The sequence below is a fragment of the Acipenser ruthenus genome, chromosome 6 (assembly GCF_902713425.1).
Source record: "Acipenser ruthenus chromosome 6, fAciRut3.2 maternal haplotype, whole genome shotgun sequence".
Classification (NCBI taxonomy): domain Eukaryota; kingdom Metazoa; phylum Chordata; class Actinopteri; order Acipenseriformes; family Acipenseridae; genus Acipenser; species Acipenser ruthenus.
This window is the reverse complement of record NC_081194.1, coordinates 18,651,654-18,667,770: the sequence shown is the minus strand read 5'-3', so window position 1 is coordinate 18,667,770 and position 16,117 is coordinate 18,651,654. Positions and strand designations below refer to the sequence as shown.

General features: G+C 41.2%; 1 protein-coding gene across 3 annotated transcripts in view; it reads left to right on the top strand.

The window, feature by feature from the left end:
* The window catches only part of LOC117411081 (metabotropic glutamate receptor 1-like), a 51,188-nt gene extending 35,071 nt beyond the window's left edge, over window positions 1-16,117 (top strand). For 2 of the 3 annotated variants that reach the window (XM_034018156.3, XM_034018154.3), the window contains 5 exons: window positions 4,044-4,290; window positions 7,088-7,256; window positions 7,712-7,838; window positions 8,610-9,540; window positions 15,074-16,117. In XM_034018156.3, the coding sequence (XP_033874047.2) occupies window positions 4,044-4,290; window positions 7,088-7,256; window positions 7,712-7,838; window positions 8,610-9,540; window positions 15,074-15,884 (2,285 nt within the window). In that variant the 3' untranslated portion in view covers window positions 15,885-16,117. The remainder of the gene's footprint in view (window positions 1-4,043; window positions 4,291-7,087; window positions 7,257-7,711; window positions 7,839-8,609; window positions 9,541-15,073) is intronic. The other variant, XM_034018157.3, reaches the window with a different exon arrangement.

Sequence of the window (16,117 nt, the reverse complement as noted above, 5' to 3'; positions counted from 1 at the left end):
TCAGCAAGTGTTGGTAGATTCAAATAGGCCCCAGTAGAAAACATCTGGTAGAAAGAAATAATGGGCCCTAAATCCCCTAACATTATCAAACAAAAAAACATTTTTTAAAACCTGTTTTGATGAGTTTTCTGAGCACTCAATATGCCCTAATTCATGTTGATATTATTACCACTTGGTAAAAGTCGATATGTATGTCCTATATTAAAACATTTGTCTTATTTTAATTGAGCCAAGAACAATTGCGCAAAACATCAGAATGTGCAACTATGACGTTAAATATGAACGTGAAAAAATTAAGAACAATTTAAATTTTAACAACTTTAGAAGCAAATTGTTATAAACTATTTGCTTTCATTTCATATTTAATTTTATTGCTGAGAAGTATAAAGGCAGCAAACTAAAACAAATCAGTAATTTGTTGAACTTTTTCACATGCATATTTAGCATTTTAAAGTCATTTGTTTTACATTCTTAATGTAATTGAGTATAGTACATGAATATCCATAGATCTATGTTTTTATGCAGCGAGAGTATATAGTATGGCTTAATTTTACTTCCGTACTAATAAACTGAGTGTCTATTTGTTATAAAACAAAAATGTAAAAAATACCCCAGCAAACTTTTAACCCACTTAAGCACTGGTCACCACCAAGTGGAATAAATAAACAGTACAGTCACACCACTCAACCTTTGTATTTTTTTGTATTTGTTCAGAACCTCAACAAAACTTCCAGTAGCTGTTTTGGTGAAATCTTCTTATTTGTAGTCACTGTACATGCAGATACATCCTTGCACTCTTGAAACGTTTCAGCTGTAAGGGATTGTCGACAAAAAACAAACAAAAAAACACCCACACTAGATTCCTGAATGAAAAAAAAAGTATTTTGGAAATAATCTCTTTCATTTAATAGAGGGTGTCACGGATAGCTTGGTGGTGACGTCAGACCAAGAAGAAATACTTGTACGTGTTTATTGCAAAATAAAGGTTTAAACACAAAACAAACTTTACAAAAGAAAACAGACAATGCAAAACACAGTGAACAAACAAGCATCGTGCTGGTCCAAAACCAGCACGAGTAGCAATTGTTTATATTTCTTTTCACTCACGTCTCTCACTCGTTCTTACTCCCTGAACACCCAACCTAGACTGATGGTTCCTGCCTCTTTTATGCAGCGGTGCCTGAGCTCGATTGCTTGTCAGTCATTTAATCGGACTGAGGCACATTCTACACGTGAAGTGATTTGGCAGGGGAGGCAATTAACCGTTCCCTGCTGACCTAAAACAACAGTGCACAGATACATACATTTAAATCATAATAACACATCAAATGGCAGCGGAAAGGCTGACACCAGTGCAAGGTCCTCCTTTATTGTCAACGCTGGCACAGGAAAGGCTGACAGCGGTGTGGTACACTTTGGCAGCGGAAATGCTGCCTACTTTGAACATGTAGCAAACAGTGGCAATGCTGACAGCAAACAAGGCTAGCTCCTCCAGCAAAGGCAATGGCAGTGCTGGCAGCGGCAATGCTGACAGCGGAAATGCTGACAGCAGCAAGGCTAACTCCTCCAGCAAAGGCAATGTTGGCAGAGGAAATGCTGCCAGTGACAATGCTGGCAGTGGCAATGCTGACAGCGCCAAGGCTGGCACCTCCAGCAAAGGCAATCCTGGCAATGCTGGCAGCAGCAATGCCAGCAGCGGCAAGGCTGGCTCCTCCAGCAAAGGCAACCCTGGCAGCGGAAATGCTGCCAGTGGCAATGCTGACAACGGCAATGCTGTCAGCGGCAAAGCTGGCTCCTCCAGCAGGGGCAAACCTGACAGCGGACATGCTGCCTCCTCTGGACATGTAGCCAGCAGTGTCAATGCTGGCAGCGGCAATGCTGTTAGTGGAAATGCTGACAGCTGCAAGGCTGGCTCCTCCAGCACTGAAAGACCCCCAGGCAGTGTCGAACAGGCATCTCTGGGCGGTGACGAACAGGCATCCCTGGGTGGTGACAAACAGGCATCCCTGGGCGGTGACAGACAGTCTACCCTGGGCGTTGTAGACGGCAGCCCCAGGCGTTGCAGGACAGGGCAGGAGCTGACCCTCGGGAGGCGACGGCAGGAGCCGACTGTCCAGAGGCGACGGCAGGCGCTGACCCTCGGGAGGCGACGGAGGGAGTTGATCCTCGATGGTGGAGGCTGGAGCAACAGGTAGTCTCCCTCTGGTGGTGGAGGCGGGAGCTGTAACTAGTCTCCCTCTGGTGGAGGCAGCGGCAATACTGACCTGCCGCTGTTCTCCCTCCCCCTCCCCCTGGAGGGGGCAGTTGACCAGGAAGTGCCCACACTCCCCGCAGGCGGGGCACCAACTTAAGACCTCGAAAAGACAGAGGTAGGCATCCCAGTGGCCCTCTGGCAGTGGTTCATCCTCCATTCCTGGGAGGGGACAGTTGGTCGTGAAGTGCCCCCACTCTCTGCAGGCAGGGCACCCACTCGAGATCTCTCAGTGGTGCTGGAGGCTCCGGCTCCCCCCTTGTGAGAGCTGGGTGCTCGGGCTCCCGCCTCATGGGCGTTGGATGCTCAGGCTTCCTCCTTTTTGGGCGCTGGATGCTCGGGCTCCCCCCTCGTGGGCACTGGACGCTTGGGCTCCCCTCTTTTGGGCGCTGGAGGCTCGGGCTTCCTTTTTCCCCTCCAACCCCTCTTGCTGGCTTTGGACGTCCTTGCATTTTCCTCTGGCATCAGGGACAGTGGATCATCCAGGTTCGTATATAGATACCAGAGGAGCATCTCGAAGAAGTCCTGCAGTGTTGCCAGGTTGTGCCACTTCTCCCACGCATTCCAACGGTCCCCATCCCTCTGTTCCATAATGTTAATGGCCATTGGGACTGTCTGCTCGGGTTCCCCTTTGTTCTTGAGGAACCACTCCATTAGGGTGATTGTGTCCACTTCTATTCTCCACACACAAAAAAAAGAAAGAAAATTTGTTCCTGCAGTAGTTCTCCTGGCCTGCATCTGTGGAGGCGCTGTTTCCCACTTCTTGACACCATATGTCCACCACAGAGGGGTAAGAATGTTTTGTTTTTCCCTGTATTCCATTTTCCATGAGAATGAACACAGATAATGAACTAAATATCAGTCTCTGGTTTCTTTTCAGCTGAATAGCTAGCAATGTTCAATCCCTGATTCATTTTCAAAAATGGGGATCATTCCACAGCTGGGGCCCAGCTGTATCCTTTTAGAAAGGGAATGATTTATGTTTCCTGCAAAGAAACATTTGTGCACCTGTAATAGAAAGTTAATACTGTACTGTTACCATGTCTACAGTTTTTATGTTTCTTTTGATACATTTGCACAGCAGGATCTGATGTCGATGCCAAAGGTGATTTAATATGACATTGATAGCTCATGGTTCAAGATCTGGATCTGTTTTAATGGTCTAAACAGTGGTACCATTCAACTCTTCAATAATTCTGTTGGGGTGATTTATTGAACCCCCCGTATTAACAATACAAGAGAAACACTGGTAAGAGGCCCAGTTATATGAGTTTAAAGTTACAAGAATGTTTTAGGTGTCATGCTTTTAAATTTTATTCAGTTTAAAAGGCCACTCCTAGGTACTGTAATTGTTTACTGCATTCTACTATAGCTTTCTTGCCATTCTATGAACTATATAGGCACACTAGTGTGGCCCTGGAAAGTAAAAACTAAAATTAAATAACAGAAAAATTATTATTAAAAAATAGATCATTAAAAAATAATCTTCAGAGAGGATATTTTTTACCATGGGCCTAAATGTTAAACTCCAATATGTAAAAACAAATATAATTTTAAAACGATTCTATTTGTTCCTGACTGTAGTCCAAGTTCACTGGGGGTAGGTTGACTTTGATCCAAGTACGAGATGACTTTGGTACGTGATGACTTTTGTGTGAGTTGGTTGGTTGATTTTGTGGCAAGTCGGCCATTACATGTTTCATATGGATACATTTGTCTACCTCTAGAATTGCTTGTGAGGATGTGTGTTTTTGAAATATTTTACATTGCAAATGGTCTCATTTTGTTCCAGGCAATGAGAGTTTAGAAGAAAACTATGTACAGGACAGCAAGATGGGATTTGTTATTAATGCCATTTACGCTATGGCTCACGGCCTGCATGACATGCAACAGAATCTATGCCCAGGCCACACAGGGCTGTGCGAAGCTATGAATCCCATTGATGGCAGCAAGCTGTTGGGGTTTCTGTTGAAGACTTCATTCCTTGGTGTTTCTGAAGAGGAAATTTATTTTGATGAAAATGGAGACACTCCCGGCAGGTAATGTATCACTATCTTTATTGTATTACCAGAATTATCAGAGATTAAGGGATGGTTTGGGAAGTAATAAACCCAGCTCTGTATTTCTGGAAGTTCATGTGGAAGTAATTATTGCGATTACATGTCGATGAAGATCGTATTTTGCATATTTATTTATTGAATGCATTTTAGTCTTTACAATCTTCCTTAAAAATAAGTTTATTTGCTTTTTGCAGGCCAGTGTGGGGCATTTTAATAATATATTTATTCATGTACAGTATAAACAAATTGGCTCTGTTAGCAGAAGTGTGTTGCATCATGCAGCATTTGGAAAAAGTAAATTTATCCCCACATTTAACTAAATACGTGGAAAAAGGCCAAACTGTTTGCAGGCAGTGAATTCAAAACTGAAATGCTGGAATATCAAATAATCTACAACATATGGATTGGATTTTAGATAAGAACATGCCAATGAACATCTAATTTTAGTCCACCAAATGATCTCCATAAGCCCCAATAGTCCTGAAAGTCACACCCTCCAATACAGTATATATATATACATATTTGAAAAGGATTCTCAACTTCCTACTTCAGGTGCCTGTGGAGTGTATGTTAAAATTACCAGCAAATCACATGAAACAGCTGCTTCTCTTATCACCTCCTCCACCTTGCAGCAGATGCTCACTTCTCAGGGCCTAGCCATAGCTTATAAGGCTCCCTACCGCATTCTTTTGGTGGCTGCATGAAGACTGAGAAGACAAGTGGTCCAAGATCTGGTAACTGTATTATGAAATCTTGACAAAGTTATTTTTCAGCTTTATTTCTTGAATGTGTAGGCCAGTGGCTGAAGATATTCAGTAGAATGTCAAATCTAAACTAACTTGGACTAGTAAGGATTTTTAATAAGTTTGACGTTTTGAACACATATGTATTACCTTTGCTCCATTTTCATTAAGTATAAACAAGAGCTTATGCTGTTAGCTGGTTCAGAGCATATTGCTATAGATGAACATTGGGGGGCTAACACCCACTAAGAGAACCCTTGTCTGAGCACTGCATCTATATTAAACAAACACACACTTAATGCTGAAGGTATACCGAGTCACCGAACATATGTTGCACATCTTGCTGGTGCTATTCTAGCAGAGGTCACAGGTGTACTGGTGTTTTTAATATCCAACAAGGTCACACTAAGTTACATGCTCAGTAGAAGGTAACTCTCCCACATCCCGACACATCTGTCTGCCCCACATGCACTGAACTGCGTCATCATTGGTTTCTAAGATGTATCCTGAATTGTTAGCAGGACATATTGGTGTTAGCATTATCTCCATTGCTGGAGATATTCATCAGGCAGCAGGCAATTCGCCAGCCTTTCTTTTTTGGAGGTTAAACCCACCACACAACGTAGTGCAATTGGCAGTCTGCTCGAGTGAGGTCCAGGACGGAATGGCAAGGTGTGTTCAGGTCAGAATTGAGGCGTGCTGTGAGGGCACGAGGGGAAGAGGGGAAGCTCTCATGGTGTCTGCCAGCAAGGTGCCTACTTACCTGTTTCTCATGTGTTATTAAATGGCAATACACATTAACGGCAGAAGCGTTTGAAGGCTTGAAGCCTCTGCAAGTGGAGCCTTTTGTGCTTGTTGAAGCAGGAGTCTCATCAGCAATCAGTTATCTCAAGTGTCATTTCCAGACTTGCATGCTTTTGCTACACACATTTTTACAGTAATTTACACTGGACATGCGATATGTTCTGCTCAGCATACCCTTACATTCTCCCAAACTCTTTGTCGTCTTATATTTCTTACATTTCTGTACATGTGTTATCAGGATCATAAAAAAAATATGATTCAGAATTGTATTTGGGTCATTTAATAGTGGCTGTCCCTGGGTGGTGTGTGGTATGTAAACAAATACACTGAGTCGTTCAAGGTGCAATCAAAGTTTATATTCAGTTCAAGTGAAGACACAACATGAGCACAGCCCCACACAAAACAGTTCCCACAGTCTCGATCACCAGTATATACAAAAGTAAAGTATCCCAGGGGGAAGGAAGTGTTTGCCTCCTGATGCAGTTTCACCCCGAACTCAGTTGCCTGCTCCTGGTAGTGATGTTGCTGTATTGCTCTCCGCCCTCCTCGGTTCCATAGACAGCTGCTCCGTCCCGCTACTCCTTGGAGAACTAGGTCCAAACACATGTCGGTTTACAACAATAATACTACTGCAGACACTTCCAGGTTGCGCTCCTCCCCGCCTCGTCTCCCAATCACCATCAATGGTCAACCCGCTGACAGTTCCCTTTTATGATCCAAGCCACGGCCCGTCAATCCTTTGACGGATGCGCAACTCGAAACACCTGTGTGAATGCCCTTACCAAGATGGCCACCACAAGCCGACTATACTTAAGGTATGTTCCATCTTGGTGCAGATCTGTTTGATGATCACTCTAGTGCCACCACCTGTCAGGAGGCCAGGTTACCCCACCTCCTTACCTTTAGCCTGCTATAGTGGCCTTATCGGATTCTGTGTTTAGACCTAGTTTCTTTTTTTGGTCTCTTCTCAGTTGTTTATTTGCTACAGCTAAACAGATGGTGTGTCTCTATCCATAACACTTTTGCTGTTGTTTCTGTTCCCACTTGTCCAGCAGCAGTTAGCACACCAGATTCTAAGTGAGCTTGGCTTCACTTAGTCAGCCTGGTATGCTAAGATGTCAGGTGTGATCTTATCAAGCAGGCTTTTTGATATCTCTGTCTGGAATGACAACTTGCTTTGTTTACATGAATGTGTCCTGACTCTAACAGTGGCCAGAAATCTGTTTCAGGTATGAAATCATGAATCTTCAAAACGTGGAACCTGGCCGGTTCGACTATATGAATGTCGGCTCCTGGCATGAAGGGATCCTGAATATTGATGACTACCGGATTCAGATGAACAGGAGTGGGATGGTGCGCTCTGTGTGCAGTGAACCCTGCTTAAAGGGACAAATAAAGGTGACTGCGACCACTGATTGAACAATCCGCAATGCAAACGTCCACTGCAACCAGTCACTGTACTTTATAACAAGGCTACAAATACACTGTAATTCAGCTATATGGCAATATTACGCTACCCAAATAAGTTCCTATAAAAAAATATTGCTGTTTGCATTTTGCATTATTTAGTCACACATGAATTAACTTGCTCATTAAAATTAACAGGGTTGCACACATTCAGAGTGTTATTGTAATACATGAAGGGAGGCACACCAGTAATTTGCTGCTTCTGAAAGTTGATGCTTATATTAATGGATTAACCTGTTACATTTTATCTGTATGGCCTTTATAAAAGTTGTTGTATACAGATGTAAAAGCATAGGAAACGGTGCACAGTAAGATGTGATTTCATAGCCCAATTTAATTTAACTAAACTTCCACTGAATGTTGGAATGTTGTTGTTTATATTGCAGGTGATCCGAAAGGGCGAGGTGAGCTGCTGCTGGATTTGCACTGCATGTAAGGAAAATGAATTTGTACAAGATGAGTTTACCTGTAAGGCCTGCGACCTGGGATGGTGGCCAAACGAGGAGCTGACAGGTAATGCACAATAGAACAATCACCATCTATTTCTGTCCCCCTAATACATTATACCTATATAATAGCTAATATAATACAATGAAACCGGCCTTTATACACATCAAAAGAGCACTAGGGACTGCTACTTCTTTTAAGTTCACTTATCCTGTTCATGGTGCAGTTTACTGTACAACGAATCCTGTTATTCCCACCTGTGCTGCTATTTTATTTGATATGTCTTTACCCTTAACTAGGTCTAAAGACAAAGAACAAAAATTACATTTAAATTCGGAAAGAACATGCTGTATGTCACAGTGTTGTAGATCATAGCTGATTTCAGACTCAAAATGAATTTATTTTTAGTTGAACTGAAAACCTACTTTGATAGCTTACAATCAGTCCACCCAGCCAGGTGCATGCAATGGATATTAAGCCAACCAGGATACGTAATGATGCCATGCTGTTTTAAAACTGAATCCAGTAAGGTTGAGTCAAATATGGGCTAACCTCTTTATAGCCAGTTGCACAGACGCTGTATCATACCTGCCAACTGCTCTGCTGTTATCTGTATGTGCCCAAACACACTATTGTAATTGTTGGACATGTTAAGCTTCAAATCAACATTACTAGTCCTATATATAAATTGAACCAGCTTTTGTATCTTACACTATTATTCTGACGAACATTATTTGTTGGCATGTTTACGTTCTTATTTTACATAAAATAAACTTTTAACGATTGAAAAATCCATTCTTGGAATGTTTCTGTAACCAGCTATTTATCGTTTTCCAGGCTGCGAACAAATTATTGTAAGGCACCTCGAATGGAGTACTGCAGAGTCCATAGTGGCAGTGGTTTTCTCGTGCCTGGGAATCTTGGTCACAATGTTCGTCACCTTTATCTTTGTGCTGTACAGAGACACTCCGGTGGTCAAATCCTCCAGCCGAGAGCTCTGCTACATCATACTGGCAGGGATTTTCCTGGGCTACATCTGTCCCTTCATACTGATTGCGAGGCCCACCGTGGGATCCTGCTACCTTCAGCGACTCATGGTGGGACTCTCCTCATCCATGTGCTACTCAGCTCTGGTGACCAAAACCAACCGAATCGCCCGGATCCTGGCAGGCAGCAAGAAAAAGATCTGCACCAGAAAACCAAGGTTCATGAGCGCTTGGGCTCAGGTTGTCATTGCGTCTCTCCTAGTCAGTGTGCAGCTTACGCTGGAGGTGACCCTTGTCATCATGGAGCCTCCCATGCCAGTCCTGTCTTACCCCAGCATCAAGGAAGTCTTCTTGATCTGTAACACCAGCAACTTGGGAATGGTGGCCCCTCTTGGATACAACGGGCTGCTCATCATGAGCTGCACTTACTATGCATTCAAGACCAGAAACGTCCCTGCCAACTTTAATGAGGCCAAATACATAGCTTTCACCATGTACACAACCTGCATCATATGGCTGGCCTTTGTGCCTATATATTTTGGCAGCAACTACAAAATTATCACCACCTGTTTCTCTGTGAGTCTGAGCGTGACAGTGGCACTGGGGTGCATGTTCACTCCCAAGATGTACATTATCATTGCAAAGCCAGAGAGGAACGTCCGAAGTGCGTTTACCACCTCCGATGTCGTGCGCATGCACGTGGGTGATGGAAAAGTTGCCTGTAGGAACAATGGTTTACTAAATATGTTCAGGAGGAAGAAAAACATTACTGGAAATTCTAAGTAAGTTGCAACATTTCAATGTTCATGTGCAGTACAGTTTATTTTGTATCTACTAAGTTGTCTTTTAATTTTAAAGGCTGCTTATCCATTCCTTTGTAACCAAGCAGTTGATAACCAGTCTTGTGACAGCTGATTAATTAAAATCGATTATAGTGGATCTTGATGAATCTCTGCAGCAGTGCACTTCAGATTATAAAACTAAAAGAAAATCAGTAAAGTGCACACACTTCAGCTATTTGCCTTGTTTGAAGAAAGCAACATTTTTGTGTACTTTACATTGTTTTTATTCCAAACATAGCTGTGATTTGTTATTCTCAGTAGGTTGTTATACTGTAGGTATTTGTAAGGTAAAAAATACTCCATGTACCACTGACAAAATGTTGCTATGATCTTGAAATTGTGAACTACCTAATGAGTAGACCATATGCATCTAATTAATTACTTTTTAGCATAAATATCCAATTATTCTCACAAATCACATGAGATGAAATACAAAAAAAAAATGTAAAGATTGTATGTATAAAGGTATGTAAGAAGCCCAAGGGATTATATATTTTGCAAATGTACTTAAATACCAGATAGTTTGGCTAGAAAGGCATCTATTTTGGACCTGTGCAGCAGACTACATTGTCCTTTTGTTCTACACTGTATTAAGTCGTAAGTCCCTTCACTGTAAAGACCAGTCTATCTCAAAAACAAACAGAGGAAATGTAGTGTGTAACATGGAACAGGTTTCTTCAAGATGTATAATCGAATAGGCATTTGGGGGGACATGAACCAAGCGTTTGTGGCGGCATTAAGGCCATAGCGCCGAGTTTACTCCGGCCTTAAAATTGCCCCGTATGTATCACGGCACTTTTGGCAAGTTAAGGCCCTGTTAGCACTGCCAAAATGCGCTTCGCCACTCATTAGCCATGAACTTTAAGGCGTGTCAAACCTTAATTATATGCATGGGCAAATTGTAGGTGGGGCTCATTTGTAAATTAAGTCTGTGATATTAAAATGAGATTTATGATGCGGCAGAACAGCTGCGCCGGTGTTCAGCTACCGCTCAGGATGAGCTACCTACACAAAGTATGCATGCCCACACAAAATTTGCATTCGCTGTGATATTTTTTTGACTAATTCCCTCTTCAATACACGCCCAGCTACCATTTTCGGTAAGTTATAATATATTAGCTTATAACTTTGTACAAGTATCAAATACGGTCAATATTGCTATTAACTATAGATAGGAAAGCATGTATGGGCTATCCAAAACCGGTCTAGCATGAAAAAGTGCACCCCATGAGATAGTACACACCCTCAGATCCACGGTCTTTAACTCGCAGGCGCATCGCAAAGCATCACATGATTTATAGTATTAAAAATCCTTTAAAAAAGCATATTTGGTTCATAAAAATGTATATACACTATAGACTGCAAGCTTCTCAGGGTATAGTTTACTGCCTTTGAATGAACTTCTGCTATACTTCAATCAGCGTAGCTCATTCTGAGGGTAGCGCAGTTTTTCAGACTAGTCTGACAATCTGAGCTACCGGGTAGCTCATCCTAAGCGGGTAGCTCAGATTGTCAGAACATCGGCCCAAAAAGGGTCCACCAATAAGACCGATTTTCAAATTGGTCTTATTTGGGCACAAAGAAAAAGTCAGAAAGCAGCTGACAGGAAAGAGCATATGGCATCAGTCATAGGGCCTGTGGCGGAGTGTCCCGCCCCTATTTATTATTATTTGTATTTTTGTTAGCGGCGCGGATAAAAGCGCAGCGTCTTTTATTATTATATTTAAAAACCCCGTGAGGATGCATGGCTGATCAGCTACTGATTATTTAACTAGCTGACAGTCATGCATCCTTACCAAACGCGTGCAGACTCTGGCCGAGGGATAATAAGATAATTAACAACTAGTTAATCCCTCGGCCAGAGTATATAAACCTGCAGCTCTCTGCACTCGAGGTTGGGTGTACAGAGGAGAGTACGGCGAGCGGAGAGAGCGAGTCACATTTAAAAAAACAATTGCTAAGACACTTACTTGTTTGTTTGTTGATTCGTTTGGCCCTCGTGCCCTTTTGTTTTGTATTTTGTTGTTTTGTTTAAATCTTTTGTTTGTTTATTAAATACGCTGAACGCAACATCAGCCAAAAACCAAGGCTGAAACATTTTAACATTTAGTCTAGCTACTGAGTCAACTCTTAAAAAATGTACACTGTAACTCAATTCGCTATTGAAACAATCTTTAAAAATGTAATAAACTTCTGCTGGAAACAAGACTGCAAAAAAAAAGCAACAAGCAGACAAAATTGATTTTTTTTAAAACAACATTGAATGACAAATTCAGTTTTGTAAACCTTTAAAACGTATGTGGACACATCAGTTACAATGACTGTGTAATTTGTAGCCTATTTTGCTGCCTCTAATCCCAAAATATTAAACATGGGAGAAACGTTAACTGCAAACCTGAAATGACAAAACCGAAGCTTTTGTGTTTTTCCTTATACACACTACATTTCTAGTAGTATGTAGAAATGTCATTGTACAGTATGAGGAATTCACCAATCATGAAGCAGGTATTTGTTGACCCTGTTGCCGTAGTAACCAAATGCATGGCATTGAGCCAGACCATGTACAGCTACTGTAGCGCTGCTTCCTACTTGATAAAAGAATGAAATCAACAGTGAAGGTGAAGAGTACCTATGTAAAATAACTGTAAGGAAAATAAAATGCACATTTTTCTTACGACTGAGAGTACAGGCTCCTAACCTTCCTGAACAACCCAGGAACAGATTATTATGATGTTTTTATCCGTCGTATAATAATAACATAATATAAAGTCAAGACACTTAAGCTTTTTTCACACCACACCAGCCAACCCCGGGTCGCGTCACCATGGGGCGGCCCTGGGGTTGTCTACTGTCTGCGGGGTGAGATTCATCCCGGGGTTGGACACGATCATTTTACACTACATATTTTCATCCTAGGAAGCGCTGATGCGTGACCCTTGCCCCTCAACGTTTGTTTTGTGGCTTCTGCCGTGTGCGTTATCAACCCGAGGTGAGCATAACCCTGTTGCAATCACATTTCATTTTTCAACCCAGGGTTGACAGTTTCACCCTGGGTTGAAACTGGCAATGTGAATGCACTTGCCTGTTCGCCTCTTTAGTCAACATGGGTCATTGCCTCTCCAAATGACCCACCTATTGTTCAATTGAGGTAGCCCATTTGGAGGGGAAGCGCTATTTTTCAGATTAGTCTGTTAATCTGTGCTACCGGTAACTCATTTTGGGGGTTTCGGAAAAACGGTGTGGCAGAATTTTCGCATTTAAATGTATCATCTTACGCCATGTCTCATTAATTTTGGGCCAGTTAATACATTCAGGATGGGGTAAAATTTGTGCCGCGGCAGAGCGCTACTTTACACTTGCCAATTTAGCGCTGCGTCGGTCGATCTTGATACATGTCCCCCTTGGTTATGAGGTTATGCTGGCTAAATAAATAAACATGTCCCAATGGGTTGCAAAAATGCTTCTAATTCTTAGGTATAGTGGCTGATCTGTATAAAAAAAGAGACTAATATTGTCAGTGACACTAATAATCAAGGATTGTTTTTCATAATTACAGTATTTACTGTTATCCAGGTTTTTTTTCTTTCGTTTAATAAAGAGTAAATCCGGACACAATGGATAAATTATTAAAAACGCAATTTGTGGCGCCGATATTATTTTAATACATTTTCACACTGTAATTAACAAAAAGTAATCAGATAATTCCTCAGGAAAGGATAATTAGTAGACACTCATTTTCATTTAAATATGCAAATAGCTAATCATTATTATATTAAGCTAACATATTGCAAGAAAGCAGCCAGGCAAATCTAATAAACCTTAACCTGACCTGTCAATTACCTAAAAAGTTATGATACTCTATGAATATACGTTTTTTTAATAAAAAATAATAGCAGTCCCACTTTTTTTGCTGAACATAACCATTATCTGTGAAAGCTAACGATAGAAACTCCAGCTACTGATTTTGTGATGATGGTTTTCTTAGCCATTGTAAGAATATATTTTTTAGCCAGAGTATGTGAAATGTACCCATTGAATTCAATTAACTCTTTATCTGGGAAAATGATAAACAAACTCAATATGTATCAATATGATCTGATTTGATTAAGTTAACCCATCTGTGATGATGTAGTCATTTATTCTGAATAATAATTTATACACATGTGTGCATTCATTGAATGCCAATTCATTTTCTTTAAATTATTTTTTCCCTGCTAAAAAGTCCTTAATGTATTTAAATATTTAGAGTCTGTTTACCCAGTAATATAATCACAGACAAACAAACTAAAAGCAATCACTGCCAATCAATGAATGTATCTTGCAAAGATGGCTGTGATTAACTTGAATGTCTTTCAGTGGCTGTTATGTAACATTTAAACATCAGTAACTGCTTACTCTTTGAAGAAGGTGAGACGTACCCTCCCAGAGGGCCAGCCCTAGGAACATTTTGAAAACAAGGCTTGAAATGTTTTACTTTGGTGAATTCTGTAGCATGTTTCATTATTTTACTTCATAAAAAAAAAAAAAAAACAGTTTTCACTCAACAATGTACAGTATGTGTTTTCATTTTGATAAAAGAGTATTAAGAAATGCCACAACTTATATTTTTTATCCATACTTATGGTATCTGTCCAAAATATTTTAGTCATTCATAATTTGACCATTGTAGTAAAAGACACAATACTCTCAGAACATTGTATTTTATTTATTAAACAAGTGTAACATATTGTGCAATTTGAACCCCTTGAAAAAATAGACAAGATAAATCAATGTCAGCAGATAAACTGAAACAATCATTTCTAGTAAGAGGACCAGGGTTAACTGACACATTATAACCCTCCTGGGGTCCGTATTAGTTCATAACACTAAATTAAAAGAAAGACAAAAAAAATATATTCTTCTGAGATTTGTGTGCTTTTTTGATACCGGTTCATTTTGCGAATGGATAAACTTCTGTGGACATTAAGGCTATTGCATAAAACCACAAAAGGCATTGGGTGGGGAATATAAACAAAACATCCCAGTAAATGGACAGCCTTTTCTTAGACCATCACCACTACTTCAAAAACAGTACTGCATTATCGTAAACCAGCTTAGTGATTGTGTCAGAAATAGAACGGGAAGTAGAGGTGGTAAAATTATGCAACGGAAGCTCACCAGTAAGACAGGAGACCATTGCAACATTATCAAGCATGCTGTTTTTTTTTTAATTATTCTTTTGTCTAAATCTTTGTGAATAGCTCCCAAATAGCACCAAATGAATAAAAAACAAACTACAGTATTTGCTATTTAAACCCCTTCCAGTGCTTTTTACACACCGTGACAAGTAAATTAGCCACACTATAAGCATACCATTTATGATATTGTTTAAATATAACTGGTAGCCATTTTTTACATGAACCAGAAATGCTATTTTGCCTCTACTTTTCTGGGTTCCTGTGAAATAACATAGTCATCTTTATTTTGTTCATAGTTCTAATGGAAAGTCTGTGTCATGGTCTGAACCAGGTGCAAGACAGCCACCAAAGGGGGAGCACATGTGGCACAGGCTGTCGGTCCATGTGAAGAGACAGGAGGCAGGATCGAATCAGACAGCAGTCATCAAACCCCTAACTAAATCCTACCAGAACAAGAGCCTCAACTTCTCAGACATGAGCACCAAGACCTTGTACAACGTGGCCGAAGAAGATGAGAGCGACCCTATCAGGTACACCAGGCCCAACAGCCCTTCCATGATGGTGCACAGGCGAATTCCCTCTATGGAGTCACTAAATGAAGGGGAACAACCCCAGCTGTACACACCAGAGCATATGCAGAATACCTTCCTTCCCCAGCAAGTCATGATGGACCAGCTTGTCAGTACCTACAACACAAGCATCCCGGACCTGAACTCCATGATTACCCTTCCGGGACCTGGGAATGGAGTGAGGCCTGTCTACCAGCCCCACCTCATGCAACAGCAGGTCTTTCCTCTTCAGATGACCACCTTCAGTGAGGAGCCGGTTTCCCCAGTTGAGGAGATGGAGAGTGAGCATTTCAACCTCATTCAAGGCTACATGTATGACAATGCAGAGATCCGTGAGGAGGAGGAGCTGGTGCAAAGCAAACTGACACTGGATGACTCCCCGGCCCTGACGCCCCCCTCCCCTTTCAGAGATTCGATGGGCTCAGGCAGCTCGGTTCCAAGCTCTCCCGTGTCTGAATCAGTGCTTTGCACACCTCCAAATGTGACATACGCAGCCGTCATTCTAAGGGACTATAAGCAAAGCTCTTCTACACTTTAAGACAGTGCAGCAAAACTGGGACACAATAAATCCAAGCCAAGTCAGAACCTTTTGAGCGAACAAGGCCGAAGCAAAAAATAAGGCAAATGAAAGGTCAACCGATGATTGACATTTTTAAAGGTCTGTTTATGCCTTTTTACTTTGGTAGATTTAAAAATAAATAAGAAAACAAAGAGAAAAAAACACTTTTAATAGCTTATGTAACAATAAAGGACAAAGCACAAAATAAATCA